The 27,194-nt window shown below is 38.3% G+C and overlaps 2 protein-coding genes across 2 annotated transcripts in view; one reads left to right on the forward strand and one right to left on the reverse strand.

Annotated features, from left to right (window-relative positions):
• Gabrb1 (gamma-aminobutyric acid type A receptor subunit beta1) overlaps positions 1-27,194 on the forward strand; it is a 444,703-nt gene that overhangs the window by 335,841 nt on the left and 81,668 nt on the right. The window contains exon 5 of the mRNA XM_051165291.1: positions 446-528. Coding sequence (XP_051021248.1) covers positions 446-528 — 83 coding nt within the window. The remainder of the gene's footprint in view (positions 1-445; positions 529-27,194) is intronic.
• LOC127205955 (60S ribosomal protein L5-like) lies at positions 18,140-18,913 on the reverse strand. The gene has a single exon (XM_051165292.1). It carries the CDS (start codon positions 18,896-18,898, stop codon positions 18,155-18,157), a length of 744 nt encoding a protein of 247 aa, XP_051021249.1. The 5' UTR covers positions 18,899-18,913; the 3' UTR covers positions 18,140-18,154.

Below are 27,194 nucleotides of genomic sequence, written 5' to 3' on the forward strand. Positions count from 1 at the left end.
CCTCATAAAGTGTGTTCTGGCATGTGCTCATAATTTTTTAAATAGACTGAGAAGAGTGAGCACCAATTTCTCTTTGAATGCTTGGAAAATTCACCCATGAAGTCATATGATCCTGGTTCTTTTTTGTTAATGTGTTAAATACTAATTTAACCTCTAAGTCATTGCTATGTTCAGACTTTTTATTTATTGTGAGGTTGCAGCTTTCTAGTAATTTATCCATTTCTCTCTCTTTACCTAAGTTATCTACTCTACTACTGTTTAATTGCTTATAGTAGTCTCTTAGGAGATTTTCAATTTTTGGCCACCTAGTAAACATTTGGGGTTAGGAAGCTTGGAAATCAAATTTCATTCCTTAAAAATTGTAATTTAACTTGTTTGTGTGGTCTCTGTGTGTCCATGAAAGGTTCCTAATTATACTATGTCTTTCTCTTCTCTCGCCCTGAAGGATCACAACCACTGCAGCATGCATGATGGATCTTCGAAGATACCCTCTGGATGAACAAAACTGCACCCTGGAGATTGAGAGTTGTGAGTTACTTGCAAAGGGGATGAGAAAGAGGAATGTTTACTTGGGCCAATTAAATTCAACCTTTCTCTGAGTTAATTGGCACTGGGATATCTTTAGCTGCCACCATTTCAAAGGGTTCATAGTTCGTGGCATTTTTCCTAATATTGGAGGTTCAAGGGTGATTTCAGTGACATTATCTCTTTGGCCAATTAAGGAAAGTCTGCTTATTTTAATTCATAAATTTATAAATTCATGCTTTCTTCATCTTCTCTCATAATCTTCTAGTATCCAAGCTTCATTAGGTGAATAAAAAAAATTTACTCTTCAGTTAACCTGAAGGATTGTAAATGGTCTTTTAGAAAAACACTGTGATAGAGCACTGTGTTAATGGTGCGTTTTTACTAATGAAAAATATATAAATGATACTGCAGTAGGCATGTGCTTTAGGTCAGAGAGTTAATATTTTTTCACAGCCATGAGCTGATTGTGGTCTGTAATATAAGATTGTCTTACATTAATTGTTTCTTAATAACATGAACATTTTAATTACCAAGATCTAACCTAACAAGATACTCTCTTACCACTGTCTCTCAGCCTTCAACCTGCAGGCGTTTGAGCCTATTCATTGGGAATAGCAGAGACCACTTATTAGTTTTGAGAGTCACAAAAATATTCAGGAGTTAACTCCATCACTTATTGAAATGTGAAAGATCAACAGATTTGTATTATGGTGTCTAAAATACTTTCTAAAGCTAAATGTCAAGAAGGAAAGAGAAATTTTAAAAACTTCCAGCTGACTTTAGTATTAATGAAGAATAAATGTGTTTCTCTATTGTGCTATTGGGCAGTTACATCAACTTTCGGGTCTCATTATATAGAAATAAAACTGTTCCTATAGAGAGAGCACTAAATTTAGATCACTGTCATCCTATTACCAATGGAATGAATAAGAAAATTCAGAAATGTTCTTCAACTAATATTTTCATTTTAAATATCATAAAAATGTAGTAAATGTTAAAAGAAAATGTTTGTGAAAGTTTTAATGGTGACTTGATTTACATGCCAAAAATCACCAAATTAGAAATATAAACATGATAATTTTTTTCCTCATTTTTTTCTTTTTTTTTTTAATTTTTTTTATTATTTATTCTTGTTACATCTCAATGTTTATCCCATCCCTTGTATCCTCCCATTCTTCCCTCCCCCTCATTTTCCCATTCTTCCCCTCCCCTATGACTGTTCCTGAGGGAGATTACCTCCCTCTGTATATGCTCTAGGGTATCAAGTCTCTTCTTGGTAACCTGCTGTCCTTCCTCTGAGTGCCACCAGGTCTCCCCCTCCAGGGGACATGGTCAAATGTGAGGCACCAGAGTACATGAGAAAGTCATATCCCACTCTCCACTCAACTGTGGAGAATGTTCTGACCATTGGCTAGACCTGGGTAGAGGTTCAAAGTTTACCGCCTATATTGTCCTTGGCTGGTGCTTTAGTTTGAGCAGGACCCCTGGGCCCAAATCTGTCTATCATAATGTTCTACTTGTAGTTTTCTAGGACCCTCTGGATCCTTCTACTTTGCTATTCTCCCATGCTTCTCTCATCTAGAGTCCCAATAGGATGTCCTCCCCTCTGTCCTAGTTTCCTGGTAAGTGAAGGCTTTCGTGGGACATGCCCCTTGGGCTAGTATGCAGATATAAGTGAGTATATACCATTTGAGTCTTTCTGCTTCTGGGTTAACTCACTCATTATGATCATTTCTAACTCAATCCATTTATCCACAAATATTGAGAATTCCTTGTTTTTAATAGCTGAGTAGTATTCCATAGTGTATATGTACCACAGTTTCTTTATCCATTCTTCTACTGATGGACACTTAGGCTGTTTCCATGTTCTGGCTATTATGAATAAGGCTGCTATGAACATGGTTGAGCAAATTTTCTTGTTGTGTGCTGGAGCATCTTCTGGGTATATTCCAAGGAGTGGAATCGCTGGGTCTTAAGGAAGCCCTATTCTCAGTTTTCTGAGACAGCACCAAATAGATTTCCAAAGTGGCTGTACTAGTTTGCATTTCCCCCAGCAATGAAGGAGTGTTCCTCTCTCCTCACATCCTCGCCAGCATGTGGTGTCGCTTGAATTTTTGATCTTAGCCATTCTGATGGGTGTAAGATGGAATCTCAGAGTTGTTTTGATTTGCATTTCCCTGATGACTAAGGAGGTTGAGCATTTCTGTAAGTGTTTCTCAGCCATTTGATATTCCTCTGTTGAGAATTCTCTGTTTAGTTCCAAGCCCCATTTCTCAATGGGGTTATTTGGTTTGGTGGTGTTTAATTTCTTGAGTTCTTTATATATTTTGGATATTAGTCCTTTGTCAGATGTAGGGTTGGTGAAGATTTTTTCCCAGTCTGTAGGCTGTCGCTTTGTTCTCTTGACAGTGTCTCCTGCTTTACAGAAGCTTCTCAGCCTCATGAGGTCCCATTTATTAATGGTTGACATTAAGGCCTGGGCCGTTGGTGTTCTGTTCAGGAAGTTGTCTCCTGTGCCAATATGTTCCAGGCTCTTCCCCACTTTTTCCTCTAAGTGACTTAGTGTCTCTGGTTTTATGTTGAGGTCTTTGATCCACTTGGATTTGAGTTTTGTGCAAGGTAACAAATATGGATCCAGTTGCATTTTTTTACACATAGACCTCCAGTTAGACCAGCACCATTTGTTGAAGATGCTATCTTTTTCCCATTGAATGGATTTGGCTTCTTTGTCAAAAATCAAGTGACCATATGTGTGTGGATTCATATCTGGATCTTCGATTCGATTCCACTGATCAACCAGCCTGTTGCTGTGCCATTACCAGGCTGTTTTAATTACTATTGCTTTATAGTACAGTTTGAAATCAGGTATGGAGATTCCTCTGGAGCACCTTTTATTGTACAAGATTGTTTCAGCTATTCTGGGTTTTTTGTTTTTCCATATGAAGTTCAGAATTGAACTTTCAATGTCTTTAAAAAATTGTGTAGGTATTTTGATAGGAATTGCATTCAATCTGTAGATTGCTTTTGGTAGGATGGCCATTTTTACTATGTTAATTCTCCTGATCCATGAGCAAGGAAGATCATGCCATCTTTTCAGGTCATCTTCAATCTCTTTCTTCAGAGTTTTGAAATTTTTTTCAAACAAGTCCTTCACTTGCTTAGTTAGGGTAACTCCTAGATATTTTATATTGCTTGTGGCTAGTGTGAAGGGTGTGGTTTTCCTAATTTCTTCCTCTGCAAGCTTGTCATTTGTGTATAGGAAGGCTACAGACTTTTTTGAGTCAATTTTGTATCCAGCCAATTTGCTGAAGGTGTTTATCAGCTGTAGGAGTTCTCTGGTGGAATTTTGAGGGTCACTTATGTACACTATCATATCATCTGCAAATAGAAATAATTTGACTTCCTCCTTTCCCATTGGATACCCTTGATCTCCTTTTGGTGTCTTATTGCTCTGGCTAGAACTTCGAGTACTATATTGAAGAGATATGGGGAGAGTGGGCAGCCTTGCCTTGTTCCCGATTTTAGAGGAATTTCCTTGAGTATCTCACCATTTACTTTGATTTTGGCTATTGGCTTGCTGTATATAGTCTTTATTATGTTGAGGAAAGTGCCTTGTATCCCCAATCTCTCTAAAACTTTAAACATGAATGGGTGTTGGATTTTATCAAATGCTTTCTCTGCACATAAAGAGATGATCATGTGGGTTTTTATTTTCAGTTTGTTTATATGGTGGATTACATAGATGGATTTCCATATATTAAACCATCCCTGCATGCCTGGAATGAAGCCTACTTGGTCATGATGAATGATACCTTTGCTGTGTTTGTGTATTCATTTTGCAAGTATTTTATTTAGTATTTTTGCATCGATGTTCATAAGAGAAATTGGTCTGAAATTCTCCTCCTTGGTTGAGTCTTTGTGAGATTTAGGTATCAATGAGACGATGGCCTCATAGAATGAATTTGGTAATGTTCCATCCATTTCTATCTTTTGGAGTCGCTTGAAGAGTATCGGTATTAGCTCGCCCTTGAAGGTCTGGTAGAATTCTGCACTGAAACCATCTGGCCCTGGGCTTTTTTTGGTTGGGAAACATGATAATTTATTAATGGCTGATAGTAGTTAATAAATAAAACAACTTTTGTTCAACAAGTAAATTATTACCTTTGAAACTGGAGTAGAAATAGAAGAATAATTGATGGCCTGATGACAGATATGGGTTACCATTCACCTTTGACTATTTGTCCACTGATTTTGTGATTTTCTTAAACTCTGCCTTCTTTTAGAAAGCTTTGTGATCTGAAATTGTCTTAAAATTCTAAGACCCTTGACTTTCTTTCTTCAGTTAAAGAGCAACGAATTTTTCAAAGAATTTTAATTAACTATATTAAGAAGTACCGACATATTCTGCTCAAATTCATAGTTCTTACAATGTATAGTGAGTTTTTCTGCTATGTAGATTGACAATTTTTCTTAAGATAGCAAATTTCTTTATTATTCTAGAAAATATGTAACCTTTCAATCAAATTGATTGTAATGATAATGACCAAAACAATAAATAAGGCAGAAACTGACTATTGCCTAAAGGAATCTATGGAGGCAGGAACATGGTAGAAATTACAAACTAAACAAGAACTATAGATCATTGCCTTCCATGTGTGAAACTAACAACACAATATCAGGTGACTTCTCCCTAATAAAAGCATTGAGACAACATCTGAGAGCTACAGTATTTGGGATTCAGAGACCTAAAGCAACCAATACAAGGCTTATGGAGGCATGGGGAGTCACGGCCAGATCTACTCCACTACAGCCCTCTGCAACAGACAGGTGAGGAAGGCAGCAGAGGCTCCATGACCGGTGTAACAGCTGCTTTCAGCAAGGCCAGGGATCCTACATGAAACAAAGACAGGACAGATCTAGACATCCCAGTATCATCTCTGCTAAAGGTCAGCATGCATCCTAGAAGCTGAAGAAGAATTTGGCTTCTAGGTAAAGTGCCAAGAACTTATAGCCAAAAGGGAGGATGTCTTGTAGAATCTGCAAACTGAGCAGCCCTCATTCTACTGAAGACACATGCATCTACTCACCTAGAAGTCTCAGCGCTGCATAGCTCTACATTGTGTTTAAAACATTTTTTATCTTAACAATTGAGTAAGCGATGTAAAGAAATATAAAATCTTAAGAATAAAACTATCATGTGGTCCAGGAAAATATGCCAAAAATAGGGAGTCCATATTTACTTGCTGGCTTTTGCTTGTTGTACTTTTCTTCTACCTAAATACAAAACAAACTGGTTATCTTTTTATACTTTATAACTCTCCATAAGCAAATTTGTCGTTTTATGAAACAGCCCATTGCTCAATTGACAATGTGTTGGACTACAGCTCAGCTTTAATGGGTTTAATGTCAATTAAATTATTAGAATGATAAAGTAGGCATTGTTCAATATTAGACTGAGCCAAACTTCTTTGTGACCAACCAAGTGGAAACATTGCCTACATTTTAGAATTTACTAGTTTGCATGTGCATCCCATTAAGACTGGGGAAATGTTTTCCTTGGTTAGGTCCTTTGAGACAAATTAAAGACATTTTCCTTATTTTTAATGCCATTTAATCAACTAAAATTGCAAAGGCCATAAAGCCTTGTTAAACTGAAAATTTAGTTGAACTTGGAGCAGAGTAATAGTTTTATAGCCTCAGGATTCCATAAAATGAAGCAATGGCATATAGAAAAATCATTCAAAGAATTTAGTATAAAGAGGATTTGGAATTGAATCAATAAAGCTATCATACAAAGGTTGTATAGCCACAAGCCTTGAGATACAAATATGTCTTTGGATAAAAATCATGGAGAATTACTTGGATGGTTTTTCCCACTTGCCACATTAAGGAAAATCTTTAATCTCTCCTTTTCCCTTTGAGTGGAGAGTGTCTCCTCTTAGGACATTCAGAGAAGTAGAAACGAATTTCAAGTCTAAAACCTGTGTCCTTGCCCACATACTCTTATTCTTTAATATCCTGAGCAATATCTATGTTTTGGGTTAAGAGACATGAGCAAATGTCTGTTCTTCTCACAAAGGACGCCTATGAGAGACTGAAGAGACAAATCCACCTGCACCTACCCTGTTGAACTAATAAGTATTTTGGGTTACTTAGTGGGAGTCAAAGGGAGCAGATCAGCAAAAAGCCCACACCAGAGTAGATCACAATTCAGGACAGTGAATCCCTGGATTTCCCTATGCAACTTGTGGGCAGTTCTGTTGGTCTGTCAGTTATATTGGGCCAGAAGGTTGATGCTGATCCTCCAACTTTGTAGAGTTTTTTTGTGACTGTTCAGGCAGCAAATTATCTCTGTCATCTTCTTATTTGGGAAGCTAATAACCTGCACTCCCAGTACACTCAGGTAATTAATTTTATTCCTTCACAAGTCTCTGATGGAGTTGAAGACTTGTTTAGTTTTACAACTAAATAAGGGGTTAAGATGCTTTTAGGTCTAGATAGATGTTTTAAGTTGATAATGACAATTAGCCAAAACACCATGAACGTAATATTAATATAATTCCAGATTGTTCCATAGTTCTTCTTGATGTATGTAGTCTATTTTATTTATGTGTAACAATATAAATGTATATGCCAGAAAAACTGTCTTGGATTCACCTTTGGAAAAAAAAGACTCCCTTCTTACTCCCTATTTCTTAGTGCTATTATAAGACTGAGGAGGAGTATTGTCCGACTCCTCTTTGGATGATGTGAACAAGCATCTATTCACCCCAGATAGGCTACCAATGACAGTCCAAAGAAACAAATCCATCCAAGTCCAAGATAAAGATTCAGTGAGTTTGTTGAGGTTACTTACATATGAGGAGTAAATTACAAAATCTTTGGTGACACAAAGCCATCACTGAAAGGCCCACCACAGCATAGGGCACAAAAGCGCTAAAGCTTTCTGTATGACCTTTCTCAAGCAGTACAACTGGTCAGTGCCACATCTCAGCATTCATTAGGGCTTACGTAAACTTGGGAATGGTCCTTGTGAATCTTTTAAGTTTTAAACTTTGCTGAGACTTATAAATTCACGTGTTTCCTAAACCTTGTAAATTTTGTTTTCTTTCTGAGTCTTAAAGAGTCTCCCTCGTGAATGGAATATTTCAATTCAAAGAAGCCCTGGTTCTTTCAAATTGCTCTGGTCTATGTTGTTGTTCTTGTTGCTGCTGCCACCGTCATTGCTATGTTCTAAATGTTTGTGTCTCCCTCAATTCATATTGGAACCTACTCAACAGAGTGATACAATGATAAAGTTGGGCTAATGACTAGAGCTCTCTTTATAAAGATATTTCCTAGAGAGTTGCCTTGTCCCCTCCCACTCACTATATTAGGATACAGCCAGAAATATCATCTATGAAAAAGAAAACGGACCCTTACCAAACACTAAAATCTACAAGTGCCTTCATTTTGGACCTCCCCCAGTACAGAGCTGTCAAACCTTTGAAATATTAATCTCTGCTGTTTATACTGTGCATAGTTTGTTTTGCTAATTTTGGCATTTCCCCATCCCCAAAGGACTAAGATATGAATGTAGCCCTTAGTAGCATTCCTTTGTTTCTAAGTTTATTGATTCTTCAGCTTGCTGATTAGAAAGTAAGAGGAAAGGGATCATTGCATGATTCACTGACCATTCATTAAATCCAAGACTAATTTCTGGTAAGAAATCTGTAGTGATAATGTATCTTACAAGTAACTCCAATACATTTTGTTGAGTTGTTTTAATTTTCAAAAATAAAAACAGTTTTAACTTCTCAGATATGTACCTATAATCCAGCATTCCTTCCTTTGTATAATTTCATAGTTGTACCTTAAGACTACTTCAAAACAATTATAAATGTGTCACCCAAGAGCAAGATAGAAGAGAGCCTAGTACTCTAATGCCTTTAGTGATAAACATCATAAAACCCTGTGATTTTGCCTTATCATAATCCATAGCATCCTACACATCTCCTACATAAACAATCATGAAGTCATCAAGCAATAGTAGAGTTCTCAGTGACACCTGGTTGTTTTCTTAGGGTTATATAATAAAAGCATTGCCTTCATGTACTAAGTTTAATGGACGATCTATGCAATTAATCATATAAAACTACTGTTGTATGTAAAAGAATGTCTGTAGCAATGTATTCCAAGCAATAGTCATGTTTGATTATAAAATAAATTTTATAAAATAGGATTGTTTTCTCACCCACAAAAATGACAGATTAAAAATGTGTCCATTAGTTTAGCATACTGTAAAATATAAGAAAATATGAGGCCTGCATAACTGAAGTGCTAAGTTTTATTTATGTAGTGTGATATAATAACACCTGGAAACAAAATAAAACTCAAAGTAATCATGGTGTCCAGGCATCAGACCCAAGTAAGTCTATAAAAGTATCAAGAATGACACCTAAATTTTAAAGCCATATTAAGATAACTTAATTCAGAGTGAAGAAGCAAGAAATCTAAGTAGAAATGTTTAGAGAGCTGTAACAGCTATTTCTGAATATTTTAAGCATTATGTTACAGGGGACAAAGCACATCTTCAAAAGTGTGTGATTAAAAAAATAAGAAATGTTAAAGCAAAAAACAAAAAATAAAAAACATTAAAGCAGCGCATGGTGGCACACATCTTTAATCTCAGCACTTGAGAGGCAGAGGCAGGTGGATACCCTGAGTTTGAGACCAGCCTGGTCCACAAAGCTAGTCCACGACAGCCAGGACTACACAGAGAAACCCTGCCTTTAAAAACCAAAAAATAAATAAATAAGTATGTGATAAATTGAGGTTCCCCAGGAAAATATGCCAACAGAGGGGGGAGAAAAGCCAAGACAGATATAGAGATGTAGAGATTGATTATAAGGAATTGGGCTGTGTATGCAACTCCCAAGAGCTGCAGGATGATCAGCACCTGGAGAAGGAGTGGCAATTCCAATCCTCATGCAAATACCTAAGAATCAACACAACCAGAGCAGTTCAGCTCCAAAGCCAACTGATGAGAGACCTCGGTAGAGCCAGTGTTTTCAATAGAGGACAAGGCAGAAACAAAACTGAAGTCCCAGTTTGAAGGCAATGAAGATAATGTCAGTGTTTTTCTTCTATTCAAACATTTAGGTAGTTGGAAGAGATCCGGTGCACTAGAAAGCAGCCTGCTTTCCTCATTCTATCGATTTAGGCAAAGAACTACACAGGAACAGCCAAAAGTCTCTCTGGTCATATATCTTAACTACTACATGATACAGTCCAGTTCCTGCCTAAAAGCAAGCTAGTAGGATGCCAGTGCAGATGCATTTAATTGGATTTAACTAGCACACCCTGAGTTATGACCACATATGGCTCAAGTAGGGTTCAGGGATTTCAGTAACATAGATTTAGAATTTAAGAGAAGTCATTTCAAATAAGTAGAAGCAGTGGCTCTTCATGAAATAAAGTCCTGCCTAAGGAAAAAAAAACTTCTTTTCCCATGGAGACATGTCAATTAAGTGGAAATGGCTACCTTCCGTTAATAATGCAGAAGATATTCCACAGTAGGAGGCCAGTTTGATTTTATAACCTTCAGCGTCTCTTTCAGCCCTCAAACTAGAACCCTTGGAGTTCATTCAATTTCATTATTTCACCAATAAATTACTTTATGCACCTGCCTAAGTAATATTAGTGTTGGAGTGGTTCAGATGTATTAAACAAAGTAGAACATGGGGAAAATGTTATGAATACATGAACATACAAATACAAGAAAAATATGAAATATGTGATGCTTAAGAGCAAAAGGCTTAGAACCATTCTTAGGTTATTTCTGCCAAATTATTAATTTTGATCTAAAATAATTTAAAAATGGCCTCTACAATGCATGCTTTCTATTCATGGTTATAAATGCCAAAAAATAAGAAAAGTAAATTGAACTTCATGAATGATGCATGGGCTTCCCTTGCTGTAGGTGCCCATTGTCAAGGAAATTAGCAGCCTTGGAGATCTCCCTAGATAAATTTGATTTTGTCACATTCACTAGACTACTTAATGAAAATGAATATTTCAAATTTATCTTCATAGAAATGTTAATGAATTTTAGTGCCTGTAGCTTTTCTGATGGACTGGGGGGCGGGGGGAGGCTGAAGAGAGAATGAGAAATTTTTCAGGACTAATTTATTCCTTTATCTAGCCTGCTTCATCCCCCTCCCTTCCTCCTCCTCTCTCTCTCCCTCTCCACCTCCATCTGTCCTTCCTCTTCCTCCTCCTCTTCCTCCAAAGTCTCCAATCTTTTACAAGTTAAAGCCACATTTAGTGGAGAAATAGAGTTTCATTTATAATGATTAGTTTGCAATCAATTTGACTATAAATAAATTCTGCCTCAGAGCTATTCAGGCTAACCTTATAGACAATTCATTTTCCATACATTGGAAAGTTTCTGTGTAGTTGGTAAAAGTATATATTTAAGTTTCTGGAAGTTTCTTTCCTTTTATTTTTTTATTTTTTTATTTTTTCTGAGACAGGGTTTCTCTGTGTAGCCTTGGCTGTCCTGGACTCACCTTGTAGACCAGGCTGGCCTTGAACTCACAGCAGTCTGCCAGCCTCTGCTTCCTCAGTGCTGGGATTAAAGGCGTGCGCCACCACACCAGCTTTCTTTCCTTTTTAATATTAGAAGGGTTAACCATTTTCTACTATCATCCTAACACAATAAAAGTTCACAATATTATAATAGAAGAGTATAAGAAAACTCACTGTTTTGTATAAATGTTCCAGAAATTAATTAAAGACATACTTTATGGTAAAAATCTAATTATCTAGAATTAGAAACATGTCCCAACTCTGGGTTCAATTCGTTTGAGATGCAAAATTGTGATAATACTACTAGATAATATTATTGATTACATACTATGGCCAGGTACCTTACCAAGATATCCCATTGAGTTCTCATTGCAAAAAGGGACTAAAAACATCAAGACCGTGATTTATTGGGTCTCAAAGCCACTTTCATAAAAACAAAATGTCTAGTGCAATGGTCCAGTGCTTGTAATCCTACTGCTGAAGATGTGGAGACAGACAGATCCCTAGGGGTTGCTGGGTAACCATCCTTACTTCATTGATGAGCCCTGGGCCAATGAGATATACTAAAAAATACATGGGCAGTGCCTAAAATTGACACCTGAGGTGGTCTGTGCACACACACACACACACACACACACACACACACACACACACACACACACACACACACTCCTCTACATGTTCACATACATACACATGCACATGAAAGTTAACTTGTTACTGGATGTCCTTCTATTTTAAATATCTCTGTACATTAAGCATATTAATGTAAATGTCATAAATGAGACATTGATATATATATATATATATATATATATATAATGATGCTCTAGGATGGAAAATTGTGCTGGAGAGCGAAGCATGCACACTGTGCCCTGCAGTGACAACTCTGTCATGTAAGGGGGAAAAACCATTTATACTTAAATAAACGTATCGATATAGGCTTTGTGGGTGCATTATATCAAATTGAAATTAAGCATTAATCTATTTATCCCAAACACAGGAATAAGAACATCTGCATCAATTTTCATCAGCATCCTACCAGTGCTAGCTGAACTCATTCAGTTGTGGATTGTTTAGGAAAGGAGATTGCTCACCGAGCTCTCACAACAAAACTGCATTGATTCCAGTTGGACTATATTTCCATTTCTTCTATCATGTTCATCTATAGTTCTACAAAGGAAAAAAGAAAAGTATTCACTGAACAAAGCCATGGCTTGCCTGCTGCTACCTTAATATTCCTAGAGCAGGAAATGAAAACTTGTCTGTTAGCTCCTGGCAGATCATGTCAGGGGTCGCATGTAAACATGGAGATGATTAAAAATCAGACCTGGTTCCATGGGGCTGCCAACAATCCCAGAAGCTGTATTGTGAACACCTTCAAGAAAGTGCTGATGTTAACAGTTCATAGTCGGCAATTTGAGTTGCAAGGTTCTGCAGGAAGGAACAAAACCGTTACTGGGGGGCCGAGCTAGCTGTAGGGTCTCACCTGTGCTCTTTAAGCTACCTCTTCAGCCTGTCTGCCACCCACTGTGGTTGGCATAATTAGCTGCAAGCCTATGTCACACTGGTTGCTCTGCATTTGATTCAAGAGCATTTAAGTTTTAAATGAACTGAGACGGAAAACTCATTTTCTAGTGACCTCAATAGCTCCCAAACACTAAAATCTGATCAGCTCAGAATCAAAGCACCTTGGGTGTGTGACATCTGTGGCTTACTTCTCATAGAGAGAGGAGTCTCAGAAATGTGGCACATTGTCAGCACTGTTTTCTCCATTAAAACATATTTATTCAAAATAAATTATATCACTTTCTCCATCCTCCCTCCATCCCCTCCCATGTCTCTTCTTTCTAACATCTGTGCTTCCCCATCACTCCCTCCCAGTGTTAATCTCTTCTCCTCCTCCTCCTTCCCTCTTTCTTCTTCCTTGTTTTCTTCTTTCTTCTTCTTCTATGTTCATAAATACATCAATATATAAATAAAATTGGCTTAGTCTGTTTAGTGACATGATTTCAGGGCTGACCACTTTATATTGGAGACCTAATTAGTCAACATATCCCTGGGAGGGACTAATTCTCCCTCCCTCTCATCAGCCATCAGTCATCCATAGTTTGTCCATGGGTGGGACCCTGAAGGATTTTTCCCCTTCTAAGGAAGCACTTCTATTGACATTGTTGTCCAAATACACAGCTGTCGGTTACGATCAAATTATGAGTGCCACTGTTGTACCTTTAAAAATATCTTCCTATGTTGATCATAGTTATAGTTTGTTGGTGTCACAGCTGGATAGGACTATTGATGCTTTCCTCTCTTGACAGCCTACATAGAACTTTCTGGTACTGTGAAAGCTTGTGTAGAGGAAGGAGCCTTTCAGTTAGAATCAGAGTCCTGTGTCTGAAGTATGAGGAGTCTTCAGCAGTAGGGACTTATTTTCAACCTCTGTGGGGCAAGCAAGGGCAACAGCAATAATTCATATTGGTTTGGGGAATTGCCTGGGGATATTCTGGTCAACATCTTGAATGGAGGTTTCTCATTACTGGTACTGGAGTTTCTGTTAGATACTCTACAGCTCTTTAACCCAAGTGATATAACTTCATGTAAGATGTTTGATTTTGTTTCTGGTGTGTGTGTGTGTGTGTGTGTGTGTGTGTGTGTGTGTGTGTGTGTGTGTACGTGTATGGTGTATGTGTGTAAATGTTTGTAGTATATATTATTTTAGGTAAATGTGAACTGAAATTCCTTGAAGCTTTATCAAACATCTTTAGTGTTAGTCACCCTCCCCCTTCCCTCTACTTCTGTAGTCACCTCCCTATTCCCTTCATACAACCTGTCGCCTGTTGTCCCCTTCTCTATCCCCCCTTCTCTGCCATGGTCCCTTTTTACACTTCCTGTTTCCATAGTTTCTCCAGGTTACATACTCACATCTGAATATTTGTAGCTAGAAACCAGACCATATCAGAAAATAGTATTAGGGCAAATATTTTATTATAGGGCACTTAGTTTTAATAAAAAGAAAAGTAGCAAATACTCAATTAGTTTTTACTTTTATTTTATGTCGACAAAGTAGAGGCATTTTAGTGGAAGGAGGTGAAGGTCAGACCTCAGCTGTGGAGAACTTTTGATTCCATGAATCACTCTGAAGAGGACGTATTTTTTTCAGTTTTTATCAGAAACATTCTTGATGAGAATCTCAGTGGAGAATTTTGAAAGTGACATCCTTTTTGATGATTCAGAGTCATAAGTGCAAACACTTCTCATGATGTGCTAAGGCTCTTGTTCCAGGTAAAGCAAAGACAGATGAAAGCAATTTATTCTCTGACCCTTGATCTAGCCTTGAGCTACAAGTGTGTTCCTGGATGGGAGATGAAGGCCCCATTTGGTATAATTACTAAACCAAAAGAAAAACTAAAGTCCATCTCTGGTTGGTGATGCACATTTTCACAACTTGGAATGAAGATGATTTTAATTCTCATTTTCAGCAATATAATCTCTTCACTAAAGTATAGCAATTGCTCTCTGATGAGCGATCAGTTTCAAAGTCCTAGCCAATATCCAGACCCTGATACCCACACCTTAACACCATCGTATGCCTTGACTGCAGTGGGGATGGGCATCACCTATGTCCACTTGGCATCTACTTGTTGAATCTGAAGTTCCACTCACACTTCCTTGGACTGTGGCTGTGAATAGAAGTTCTCTTTTCCTCACAAGATTTGTACAGGCAAAATGTGCCCAAAAAATAGTTCTTCTTTTAAAGGGAAAGTATGTTACATAGTTCTCTCATTTTTGGTTGCCTATATTAGGAAGTGCTCCTACCCAATTCAGGAAATGAAATGCAAAATGATGTTCTTCCTCTTATCCCTCATGATTCCTTACAACCAACTTTTTGTTATTCTTTGTAATAAAAGAATCAAGTGTGAATATGCTAAATTTTCAGTTCAGTGATGATTATTAAAGTTCCAATAGAGTTAGTTTCCATGCCCAAGTTGCAGAAAATTTACAAGAAGCACTTTCTGTAACAGATAATATACCACAATGATCTTCTGCTTAAAGATGTGTTTTGAAGAGTCTCTCATGCATAGAAATATTTTCAAAATCTGTCTTTCCTTCAAAGCATATTTGAATATTAACAATAATAATAGAAGGATGCTATTAGTATGACTAGAAGTGATAAATCCAAGTAGCAAAATCTGAAGATAAAACCGAGATAGGATCCCTTGGATATTATTCCCACGTGCAAAATCCAGTCTATGAAAAGAGCAATTCATAGGTAGATTGAAGTCTGTTGTATGTTAAATATGTCCAGAAGCATGGATGCAGAAAACTCGAATATAACAGAAATGAGACAAGCCACCAGTTCTGAGATACACATCACCCAAAGGGAATTCATGTGTGGCCTTTTATGAGTAGGTTCTGCAGACACTCAAAATATTACAAAGAAGAGGTCTATGAGTCAGTGTCAAAGAAAATACCATCACCTAAAGAAAAAAAAATATAGGTAGAAACCAATCAGTTTCAATATTATAAGTTAATGTTGTCTGTAATACATTTAAGTCTTATCAAGTTTATAATTTCAAGGCTAAAGTTCAGACAAGACGTCTAATCAGGAAACATGAATTTATCCAGACCAGTAAAAGGACTAGGCTGAGAGGGTGTGTCCTTATAAGCATATTGAGGATACTAAATGTCATCCCTTGGTATGTTCCTGTTTTTCTTTAGCCTTGTTTATTTACATGATGTCAGGTTTGGAGAAAGTCGAACTTAGATTTATCTGAATTTGAATTTTTCCATGCTTCAAGGAAAAGAAGTCAGGGAAGGGAGCTGAAACTATGTATAGGAGGATGCCTCTAAGACACAGTCCAGGAACCAGCTGCAGTGGTGTCCAATGAGGTGAGTGTGAAGGCATTACAGAGGCTAAACATGCAAAAAAGAATACACTTCAGACTGGGAAAAATCAACAAGTTCACATGAAATATAAATTCAGGAGGTCTTAAAAAGGAGAGAGGGAGAAAAGTCTAGAAAGAGTGATGAGAAGCATGTCACTTAATGAAAGTCTCAGGCTCAATACCAGAGGTATAATGGTAAAATCAGCTTGTTTGTGAGAGCCCGTTCAGAGAGCAAGAATTTGACAAGAGCAAGAACTGAAGACTGGCCAGGCATGGTGGCGCACACCTTTAATCCCAGCACTCGGGAGGCGGAGGCAAGTGGATTGCTGTGAGTTTGAGGCCAGCCTGGTCTACAAAGTGAGTCCAGGACAGCCAAGGCTACACAGAGAAACCCTGTCTTGAAAAACGAAAAAAAAAAAAAAACTGAAGACTGGGTCACTGAGCTGATTGGCCTGTCTGTTGAAAGTGTGGAGGACTGATAGACAGAGATCAAGTAGAATAATGATAACTCTCCTGAGATGTCATTAAGATAATATACAAAAAGCCATCATCATGCTCAGGGCATTTTAGCCACACTGTAAGGCATGGTCAGGGTTCTCGCTAATGCAGAGGGCAGTCAGCTGTTCGCTCTTCCGTAGAGTTGTGCCACTCCAGATCCTGCTGAATGCACCTTTGCTTTCTGTTTTACCACTTGCAATCTCTATTGTTTTAAAATTATCTATATGCCAGGCTAGCAATCAATTAAGACACAGACACTTGTTATATTTTAAAATAGCCTTAGTTAACCTGGGGCAGGGCAGCTATTAATCCTCTAACTACTCTCATAGTGGGGCAGGTATGTGATACCTCCCTCAACCCCAGGCCATCTCTTTCCAATAACTCCTATCAAGCTACCTCCCATCCATAATCCCAAATACTTGCTAATATTCTTCATCTGGGCCGGATTCTCAATCCACACAGCCATGTGCTTCTCTTCCCGTCTAACCCATGGTGGCCTCCTACTCCTCAGGTCTCTCTTCTTCTTCCTGTTGGCAGTCTTCCTCTTCTTCCAGAATTCCTCTCTCTCCTTCTTGGGATCAATAGTCACACCTATATCTCCTCTGCCCAGCTCAGGTGGGATGGCTTTTTATTATTCAAAGAGTGGGTCACTGAGACAGCAAGCAGTAATTAGCATCAGACTACATTAGACCATCCCCCAACAGATCTCTCAGCTTGCTGCTGCTGCTTTTAACACCATCACTTTCCCCTTTTCAGTTCTAACCATTTTCTCCCATATCACCTGATTTCACCTAAAAAGCAGGCAACCAAAATCCTCTTTACCTCCACCCTTGAATTGGCTGATAGCAGAGTGCTGAGACAGCAGCAGTTCCTTTCCCCTTCCTCGTTGTCTCCTTGTGGGTTCCTGGAAGTTTCAGATTCTCTCATCCCCAGATGAATGGGGTATACACCATTTCACAAAACATTGCTTCTAGCCTCTCAAATCCTACATTACTGTAGAGACCTTTGCTCAGGTTTACTAACACCATTCTCTAGAAGATAGATCAATAGAAATTAGATCTTAGGTTATCAAGTAGAAAAACGCTTTGCTGACAATTTAACTCAGTATTAGATTCCTGTGCACTTCGTTGTCATATCCACAGGCCAGTGACTCAGTTGCCCTTAGGCTAATTTGTAATCCTTTTAAAAGACTCTGAGGGTACATTTCTGCCCCTATCATTGACAGCTTAAAAACAGCTATTGATTACTGTATATTCCTAAACTAAGCAGTCTAATTTCAGCATTCTTCTGTGCTCTATGAGGCATTATGCTAATGACTGTTTGGATGAGTTGATTGAGATAGAACTGATGCAACAGGGAGTTTCTCCCATAGTTCTTCTGAATTCTAGAAGAAAAACATCTATCATTTGCTGCATTTAACATGATTGTTAATGTTGCCCTTACACAACTATAAGCATAGACTTCTATTTCCTCAAGGGAGTAAGATGGCAGTGAGAAAATATCCATTATTTGGCATTTTTTAAATTTCCTGTTTGGAAATTTTACAATTCATTCATATCCTAATAGTTAGTAGAATCAAATAGTGTTACTTAATTTTTTTTTTTTTTTTTTTGGTTTGGCCAATAAGTTTATTGTCTTAATGAAAAAAAAAAAACTCTTCATAGAAAACTGCGTTAGCTCTCAGCAGCCCGCTCCTGAGCTCTGAGGAAGCTCGCTTTCTTTTGAGCAACCCGATCTCTCTTCTGGGCAAGGGACATTTTAGGACGGTTCCACCTCTTCTTCTTCACTTCTTTCTTGGGCTTCTTCTCATAGACCGGATTCTCTCGGATAGCAGCATGAGCTTTCTTGTACATCTCCTCCATCATGTCTGGAGTGATGTTGTTCTTTATGTACTGAGAGAACTGTTTCTTGTATGCATCTTCATCTTCCTCCATTAGGTATCGCATGTAGTCTGCAACGTTCTGACCCATGATGTGCTTCCGATGCACTTCTGCAGTGAACTCCTTGCTTTTAGAGTCATAACCGGGGAATCGTTTGGTACTATGAGAGATAGACAAGCCTCCATTCACAGCTCCCTTCAGGGCCCCAAAAACTTTGTTGCCAGTTGTAGTTCGGGCAAGACCTGCATCCAGATAGCAAGTGAAGGCACCAGGCTGACCGTCAATGCTTTCCACATTGTACTCGTCTCCCGTCACCTGCACCTGGCCTTCGTAGATCTTGTCCATGCCAAACCTATGGAGAAGCCTGTGGGCCAGCAGCAGGCCAGTGCAGTAGGCTGCAGCATAATTTGTCAGGCCAACTTTCACACCGTACTTTGACAGTTCATGCGCATACGCTGCGCAAACTATCATGTCCCCTTCTATACGGGCGTACGCAAACTGGCAGATGATGTCTCTGCTGGTGACTCGGACTATCATCCTGTACTTGGGTGTGTTGTACTTATTTTTGTCCTGGATCACCAGTCGTTTCTGGGCGTAGTAGTCAGTTTTACCCTCTTACCGCCTTCGGAATCTCACTTGGTACCTCTTTTTTTTTTTTTTTTTTTTTTTAATTTATTCTTGTTACATCTCAATGTTTATCCCATCCCTTGTATCCTCCCATTCCTCCCTCCCCCATTTTCCCATTATTCCCCTCCCCTATGACTGTTCCTGAGGGAGATTACGTCCCCCTATATATTCTCATAGGGTATCAAGTCTCTTCTTGGCTACTTGCTGTCCTTCCTCTGAGTGCCACCAGGTCTCCCCCTCCAGGGGACATGGTCAAATGTGAGGCACCAGAGTACCTGAGAAAGTCGTATCACACTCTCCACTCAACTGTGGAGAATATTCTGACCATTGGCTAGATCTGGGAAGGGGTTTAAAGTTTACCTCCTGTATTGTCCTTGGCTGGTGCCTTAGTTTGAGCGGGACCCCTGGGCCCAAATCTGCCTATCATATTGTTCTACTTGTAGATTTCTAGGACCCTCTGTATCCTTTTATTTTGCTGTTCTCCCATGCGTATTCTTCACGACTTTCATGAACCCCATCCTGCCGAATACACAACCCCGCAACTGCAGCTCCACACAGACCACTACTTAATATTTTAATAGTAATTATTACTAATACTAATAAATCAGACCTTTAATTTTATTCATTCACTCACAAAATCATTCACCTCATAAACTACTTATTATGTGTGATAAAATGTTCTAGGTAACATAAGACCCTTAGTTTAATATACCCTACAATCTATCATACAAATCCCATGCAAAACTGTCTCTTACAAACATAATTCAAGATTGATAAGGAAAAAACATTGGGTGGAGAGGTAAATGCAGTGTGTGAGTGAGGCTGATGCATACACTCTCAGCTGTGCATAGGGAGTTGTAGAAAGTCAATAAAAAAATGCTATAAAGAAAAAGTAAGCCAGTGTTGTGGTTGGAATAGGACTGGCCCCCATAGGGCCACATATATTCCAAAAGGGAGTGGAACTACTTGACAGGGTTTAGGAGGTTTGGCTTGTTGGAGTAGCTGTTGCCTTACTGGAGGAAATGTGTTACTGGGGGTAGATGTTGGGGTTTCAAATTCTCAAGCCAGGCTATTGCCAAATGTTGAAAGATCTGTTCACTGCCACCAAGACATTCAACGATTCTTCTCTGCTGCCCTGTCTTTTTGCTACAGTTGATACTCCAATCTTGCCTGTCACTGTTGTGAATATAGGCAGGCTGTATTAAATAATTTCTAGCTATGATTATCCTGTGGCTTCAGTGAACCCACTACCAGTGAGTGTGGAAAATTAGATGTTATTCCAGTGGCTCCTGACCAATCTTTCCTAAGTAAAATATGAAGTTAACAGTGATCTGAGATATATCTCAAGCACTTTGACAATTTTCCATTACTGAAGTGACAATTTTTTCAACTACTGTCCCCAAAATCTCACTACCAGTCACTGTCTTTCTTATAGACATCCTATAGACGTATGCCAACAATAGCTGCAGTGCTTCCACTTGGGTATAAAAATGTCTAAATCCTTCAAAGTCATTTCAACTAAATCCTTACCAATCTCGGTTACTGACAAGTTATGGGCAAGGGTTCAGAGAATAGGAAGATGTGTGTTCTTGTGAGTGTGTGTGTGTGTGTGTGTGTGTGTGTGTGTGTGTGTGTGTGTGTGTTCTTCCTTTGGGCCTAGCAACTATGAGCACTCAGCCATACATGTCACCCCCTCTCCAAGACTCGTGGAATATCCTGGAAGAGGGTGTGGGGAGGCTCTGTAAGCACCAGAGGGTGGAGAGGAGGATTGTAAAATGTTGACTTCTACACATGACATGGCTGTTCCACACACTGGTTTTCAAGGTTGCTGAAGGAGTGATAATCACTCTGCATTGGAAATGTGGCTTCTGGTAGGTTGCCATAGTAGATGACCCAAGGTCTATATGTATATGAACATCAATAATTAGGACTGGGGTGTGTGAAAGAGATAAGGTAGAGGCATTATGAAGAATTGAAGGGTGGTGATGACAAGTGGATATGATAAAAATGTATTGTGTAAATACATAACATTTTCAAAGAATAAATTAAAGTATTGTTTAAAAGAAGAATACTTTGAAAACATGACTTTCTTAGGTCCCTGGGATATTTATGAATACCTCAAATCAATGGATTATTAAATACTGTCTAAATAATTTAAGTGAATCTTATGGCTTTTCCCAAAGTGCTCTTTCTCTGAATATAAATGCATTAAGTTGAAATTTAACATTTGGCATTTTATTGCCAGTCAAGATCTTATCAAGGGAACAGAAGAGTCATTCAACATATTAAAGGCTCCATATTTGAATCCATATTTAGATCCCCATAGTGTGGGGATCCACAAGCATGCACAAATATTAGAAAAGCGGGCAAGTAGAATTGGGTGAAAGGGAAGTCAGCTTTAACAGTTTTAGCACCTCCAACTTACTGCCCAAACTTTGCTCTCTAATACACTCATATTAGTGGGTGGGATTTCAACATACAAATTTTCCAGAGACATAAACATTAGTCCAGAGCAAATCCAAATGCCTCTCTCTGACACACTTAAACCTGGAGAAGGATATTTTGTGATACTCATTTCCAGTTCTTCTTCTGTTGTATTTACGATGATGTTGCTAACTTGATAACAAGCCATATAAGACCAGCAAAGAGTCCCCAGAATTCCATTTTCTATTATTTATAAGTTTCCACTCTGTTCATCCTCTAACTATTGAAGGAGATCATTTTATATACAGTGAACCAAACCAAGTTGCAGCTCTTATGCCTACATCATGACAGAGCTTTGTTCTCTACACCAGTTTGCAACTGAGGAGAATTATTAAGTTTGGGAGCCATTTACAATTTAAGAGAACACTGAGAATACAGTAGCACCTCAGCTATTTTGAAGAAGAAACAATGTTTAAAAACATCCAGTTAACCATAAAGACAAGCAAGTGTCCCCAGTGAGTCACCAGATTCTTGGTTCTTAGTCTCAGCCCCACACCACTGGCCATGCCCTACCAACATCATCATAATCATTGAAGACATCTAAATGACAGTGTGACTTTTTGCCCTCACAAATATCAAACAGGTAAGTTTCCTCTTCCTGTTAGTGAAAACTCTAGAGCATAAAAATGGAAAACAGTTTAATTAATAATCATTGTTGGACACCAAATTAGATGTTAACTCTCAATTTATCTCTATCTACCACATTATACTGCTTGCTTTACTCTAAAAAAAAAAATGAAACAGTAACACTTGCTATATGTAAACTTATAGAATTTAAAAGGCTTCCTTCTTCTTCTTCTTCTTCTAATCATGTTTACTGATCATACACAACCATTATTACAACTTAAATTCTGAACCAGCGTCTGGAAGAGTCTCCTTCATTGTTTCATGGGGGGAAAATAGCCGTATTTTGTAACTTGCTGAAGGTAGCTGAAGAATACAGAATTTGATCTATTTCTGGCTGTCACTATGACTTAATAAGCCCTTTCATCTCAAAATAAATCTTAAGAGATCTTCCTTTGGCAAGACCATTTCTTTCAATCAAGAGGTTATTTGGGAAAATTCATATTTGTTCTTAAGTGCTGAATTATGTATGTCTGGCAATAATAATTAATAGTAGTAAATTTGAGAAATGCAAACACTTAGAATCTTATATCTAGAAAAGATTATTTTGGCCAACTTTACCACCACACAGATCTGAGTACAATCAGATCCCCTGAGGCTCAGTGGTACTGTGGTTAAAATCACTTAACTAGTTATTTGAAAGGAGATTCATGCATAGCAATTTGACTTAACAGTCTAATAATCACATACTATGTTCTATGTGGAGTATATAGAAAAACACTGAGAATATTCTCTGGCTTAAAATGTTCTTGGTACACCACAAAACAATCAAAGAACCTATAATGAGAAAATAATTGTGAAATAATGTTTATAAACTATAGCTGCTGTGATTCAATGTAGGAGTAAAAAGAAATTCTTTTTTAATCACCATATCATTCTATCAAAGGTGTGAGGCAAGAGAAAGCGAGAGAGAGAGAGAGAGAGAGAGAGAGAGAGAGAGAAGAGAGAAACAAGCTGTCACATCAACTAAAACAAAACAAAAATGAGAAACCCAGACCTCTTATTATGGTTGGAAAACAGTGGGAAAATAAACTCCAGAATTGCTGTGCTGTCTCAGGGTTGAAGTAAAGGAACAACAAACAGTGTGTAAGGTTGAAACTTTCCCTCGCTGAAGAGACGTAAGTGATACTTCCCAGGAGATTTTTCAGAAAGAAGACCCTGAGTTTTGTCAGTTTTTTCCTATACAATCCATCAGTGTGATCCATAAGCTTAACAACAAAGCACAACTAGGTTATATATATGTATATAATGCAAAAAAGATATTGCTGGGAGAGCTGACAAATTTTGGTTCACACTGATGGAAAAGCACCACTCAGTGACTGAAGATGTAAGTCATGGTAGTATTTGCCTAATACAAACAAGGCTGAATGTTCAATTCATAGCTCCACAAATACAAAAGGAAGGATATAGAGAAATAGTTTAATTACCTGGCCTTTAATAATTTTTTTTCTGAACACTGCTTATGGCAACATTGGAAGCAAAGAGATCAACACTGTAATTATTTTCCATTTTCATCTATGTGTGTTGTGCATGCGAATGTCAAGACAACATTTACATGTGCGTGTGCAAGCCCAAAGTTGATCTCAAGAATGATTTGATTATGGATACAGCTAGTGTCACTAACCAGCTTGCCCAGGAGACTCCATCTCTGCCTTCAGAGGTTAGAATGACATGCCCATTGGGCATCTTCCTGGCTTCCAAAGATCCTAACTAATGCCCTCAAAAGTATTTTAATCACCAAGGCATTTCCCAAGCCACAGCATTTCAACAGCTTTGCAAGAGCATGGTGTGGGTACACTGTCATGTCTACAGCTGCTTCTTAAGCTTGCATAATCAATCAAGAAGAAAGGAATGATTAGAGGCTTATAGAAAGCTACAGGGCCCTGTCTAAGCCATGTCTGACACCATTACACAAAACTCAGCTTTCAAAAAACAAGTCAATCCTGAATCAAGAGGAAAATAGTCACGTAAACAGCATGAGAAAAGTTCATAGTGACTTCCTGAAAATGGATCTTGAACTTTACCAAACAGAAAAGAGAAAGAAAGTTTTACACTGGCAGAAAATACACCAACATACTGAGGAAAAGGAGGGGTGCAGATAGAAAACAGACAGATTTTATTGAGGTCAACATTTGTGATTTAAAGTGCATTCATTAGACTGGAGAGACAGAGACATCTCAGTGGTTAGGAGCACTCACTGCTCTTTCAGGTGACTAGAACTTGATTCCAAGCACCCACATGGTGACTCATAACTGTCTATAGCACCTATTCTGAGGGATTGGATACCATCTTCTGATATCTGTGAGCACCAGGCACACATGAGTACACATGAATGCATGTAGGCAACATACACACACACACACACACACACACACACACACACACACACACATCACTAAAGAGAAATAAATTTAAACTTTAAAAAAGTGGAATGCATCGCAATGGATCAGCTTGACCCTTTTATTGGGAATACTGGAAATACAGACAGTGGGAAGCTCTTTAATTTAATATGACAGCATTGGTTTGACAGAATTTCAAGCCAATGAACTCGGTTAGCGGATTTGTTTTGATGACCTTTGCTAATTTGTCGAATGTGTGAAAATCCCCTGCAGACTTCCTAACAGTTCCAAAGCTAAAAATAATGGCCTCACCAAGGAAGCACCACCAGCTTGTGATTCATAAACTGGAGGAGAAGGCTCCTGGGCCCCAGCTCCCAACAGGCTCAGAAGCACAGAGCTTACCATGTCTCCTCGCTACCAGAAAATGTCTACACACAAAGAAAGCACAGTGAGCCTCTAGATGCGACACTAGTGGCTCAGAAACTATAAATTCACTTGCTCAAACATATACAACAACTAGTTATATCCAAAGACCTTAAATCCATACCTTCTTGCCTCAGAATCTAGTGTGTTCAACTTCAACATAATATAAATTTCCTCAACGCTTTAGGGTTATAATAGGTTTTATGTTAACATCATGAAGGACAATAAAGAAAACAGACTGCTGTGGGATGTGCGATACATTCTAATGGCAAACGTCATCCACCAAGGAAGACTTCGGTGTCCTTCTGCTTCACAATGAATCGTTCCTCAATGCTGTCCATGCCTAGGTCTTGTCAGGGGCAACAAAAGAATAGTTGGGGTATAAAACATGATCCAGACAGGAATTGCCACATTCTTCAGGTGCCACATGGCACTGTGTAGCTAAAGTAATTGATCTTGATGACTTGATTTTGTAATAAAGCACTCCTGGAGTCCCAGCAATATTAAAAACGTGGAAGTACACAGATATATGTGTTTGGATTTCTATCAGCACAAAACTTATATTTATTCACAGCACTCTCTTCTACCTTCCGGACACACAGGCTGTTTATCATTCGCCCGTTGTTAGTTAGGTGCACGGCCACGCTCAGTTGGTTCACATACTTGAACTTGCTGAAATGGGAATATTTTGTTTCTTTCTTCATAACAGTGAGTGTTCAGTAATCAGATAGGAAAGGAAGGTCACAAGTCTATCCTGACCTATGTCTTTATTCATTTCTTTCAAATGTTTTTAGTTAAACAAAGATTATTAAGCAATATAGAAGTGTAACAGGGCTGGGAGTACAGCTGAATAGAGTGTTTCCCTATGTCCCCTACTAGCCCTACGTCCCACTTTCAAAACAGGAAAAAAGTGGAGAAGAAATGATGGGATTGTGGCTTTGTGGTTTGTAGATTCATTTTCTTATCCTCACAACAACAACAACAACACACACACACACACCTTTCCCTTCTATCTCCCAAACACAACTATCTTGTGATTAAGATCTAGCAATATTATAATATGGCAGTAATTTCAAAGACATGGGAAATGGCTACTGCTCTGCAGTTCCCAGGTGACAGACCTCTACTCTGTTGCTGAGGCTGGATGGAAGCATCAAGTGCTGGCTCACTATGTGTCTGTCATTGTTGATTAGCTCTCAGTATAGCCCTACAGAGCTGTAGGTAAATATGTAATATGTTTAATAGAGAGCTTAGTCATACTAGAATGTTTCATAACACTGATATGCAGTGTCTGCAGCTTCATAACTGAGTGAGTATGATGGACAGCTGAGCTATTTGTTGTGCTGATCTAGATTACCCTTCCTTTACAGCTCTGCTTGCTTCTCATTATTAGATTAGCCACCAAGATATTAGGAGTACCATTAGAGTAATAAAGCACTCTTTCCCATAGTGCTGTCTTCTCCTGCTCTCAATCACAATGGATGTTCTTCGGGCCTTCCTGGACCGAGTTGCTTTCTGCAAGACAGTCCTTCTTAAAACTAAATCATGCAGTACTGGTGAAATGTCTCATTGACTACGTGTTTGCTTTGCACATGCAGGGACCTCTGTTCTATCCCAAGAATCCACATGTTTAAAAGCCAGGTGTGGTGGCACACACATGTAACAGCAGCCAAGGTGGGCAAAGGCAGGTGGATTCCTGGAGCTCACCAACTCTAGCCTACTTAAAAAGTTCCAGGACTATGTGAGTCCCTTGTGGATGCTGGAGAAGGAGACCTGAGCTTGACCTCCGCCTATACTGGCAGGATAGATAGCTAGATGATAGATAGATAGATAGATAGATAGATAGATAGATAGATAGATAGATGATAGATACATACATACACACACATACATACATACACACACATATATGATATAGATATAGAAGATATAGATATAACAAATCCATACATACACATACGCCCAAAAAATAAATAAACAAAAATAACTGTAAAAGACCCCATGTGTCTATCAATACCTTTATACTCCCTTAAATTTTAATAGATTTGACATCTGTGTGATTTTTACGCTACAAACCAATTTGATGTTTGTGTTTTCTGCCTCCTTCTTGTGTGGTTTCTGATTTAAAATTTCAGTGCCTTTGTAATTCCTGAATTTATATCCAGATAATTTTTCTTTTGGAAACATTTTAGGCTCGTCACTAAGTTCTATTTAGGTGAGCTCATTATGAACTTTTTTTTTACTACTTATAATGTGCTTTAATATAATGATTGGGTCTCAAATGTGACGTTATTCCTCCATTCTCTAAATTTGGCCAAATTAAGCATTTGACATAA

The sequence above is a fragment of the Acomys russatus genome, chromosome 22 (assembly GCF_903995435.1).
Source record: "Acomys russatus chromosome 22, mAcoRus1.1, whole genome shotgun sequence".
Classification (NCBI taxonomy): Eukaryota; Metazoa; Chordata; class Mammalia; order Rodentia; family Muridae; genus Acomys; species Acomys russatus.

What these genes read in the sequence shown, in the direction of transcription:
- LOC127205955 (XM_051165292.1), bottom strand. Translation starts at nt 18,898, where the DNA reads ATGATAGTCCGAGTCACCAGCAGAGACATCATCTGCCAGTTTGCGTAC.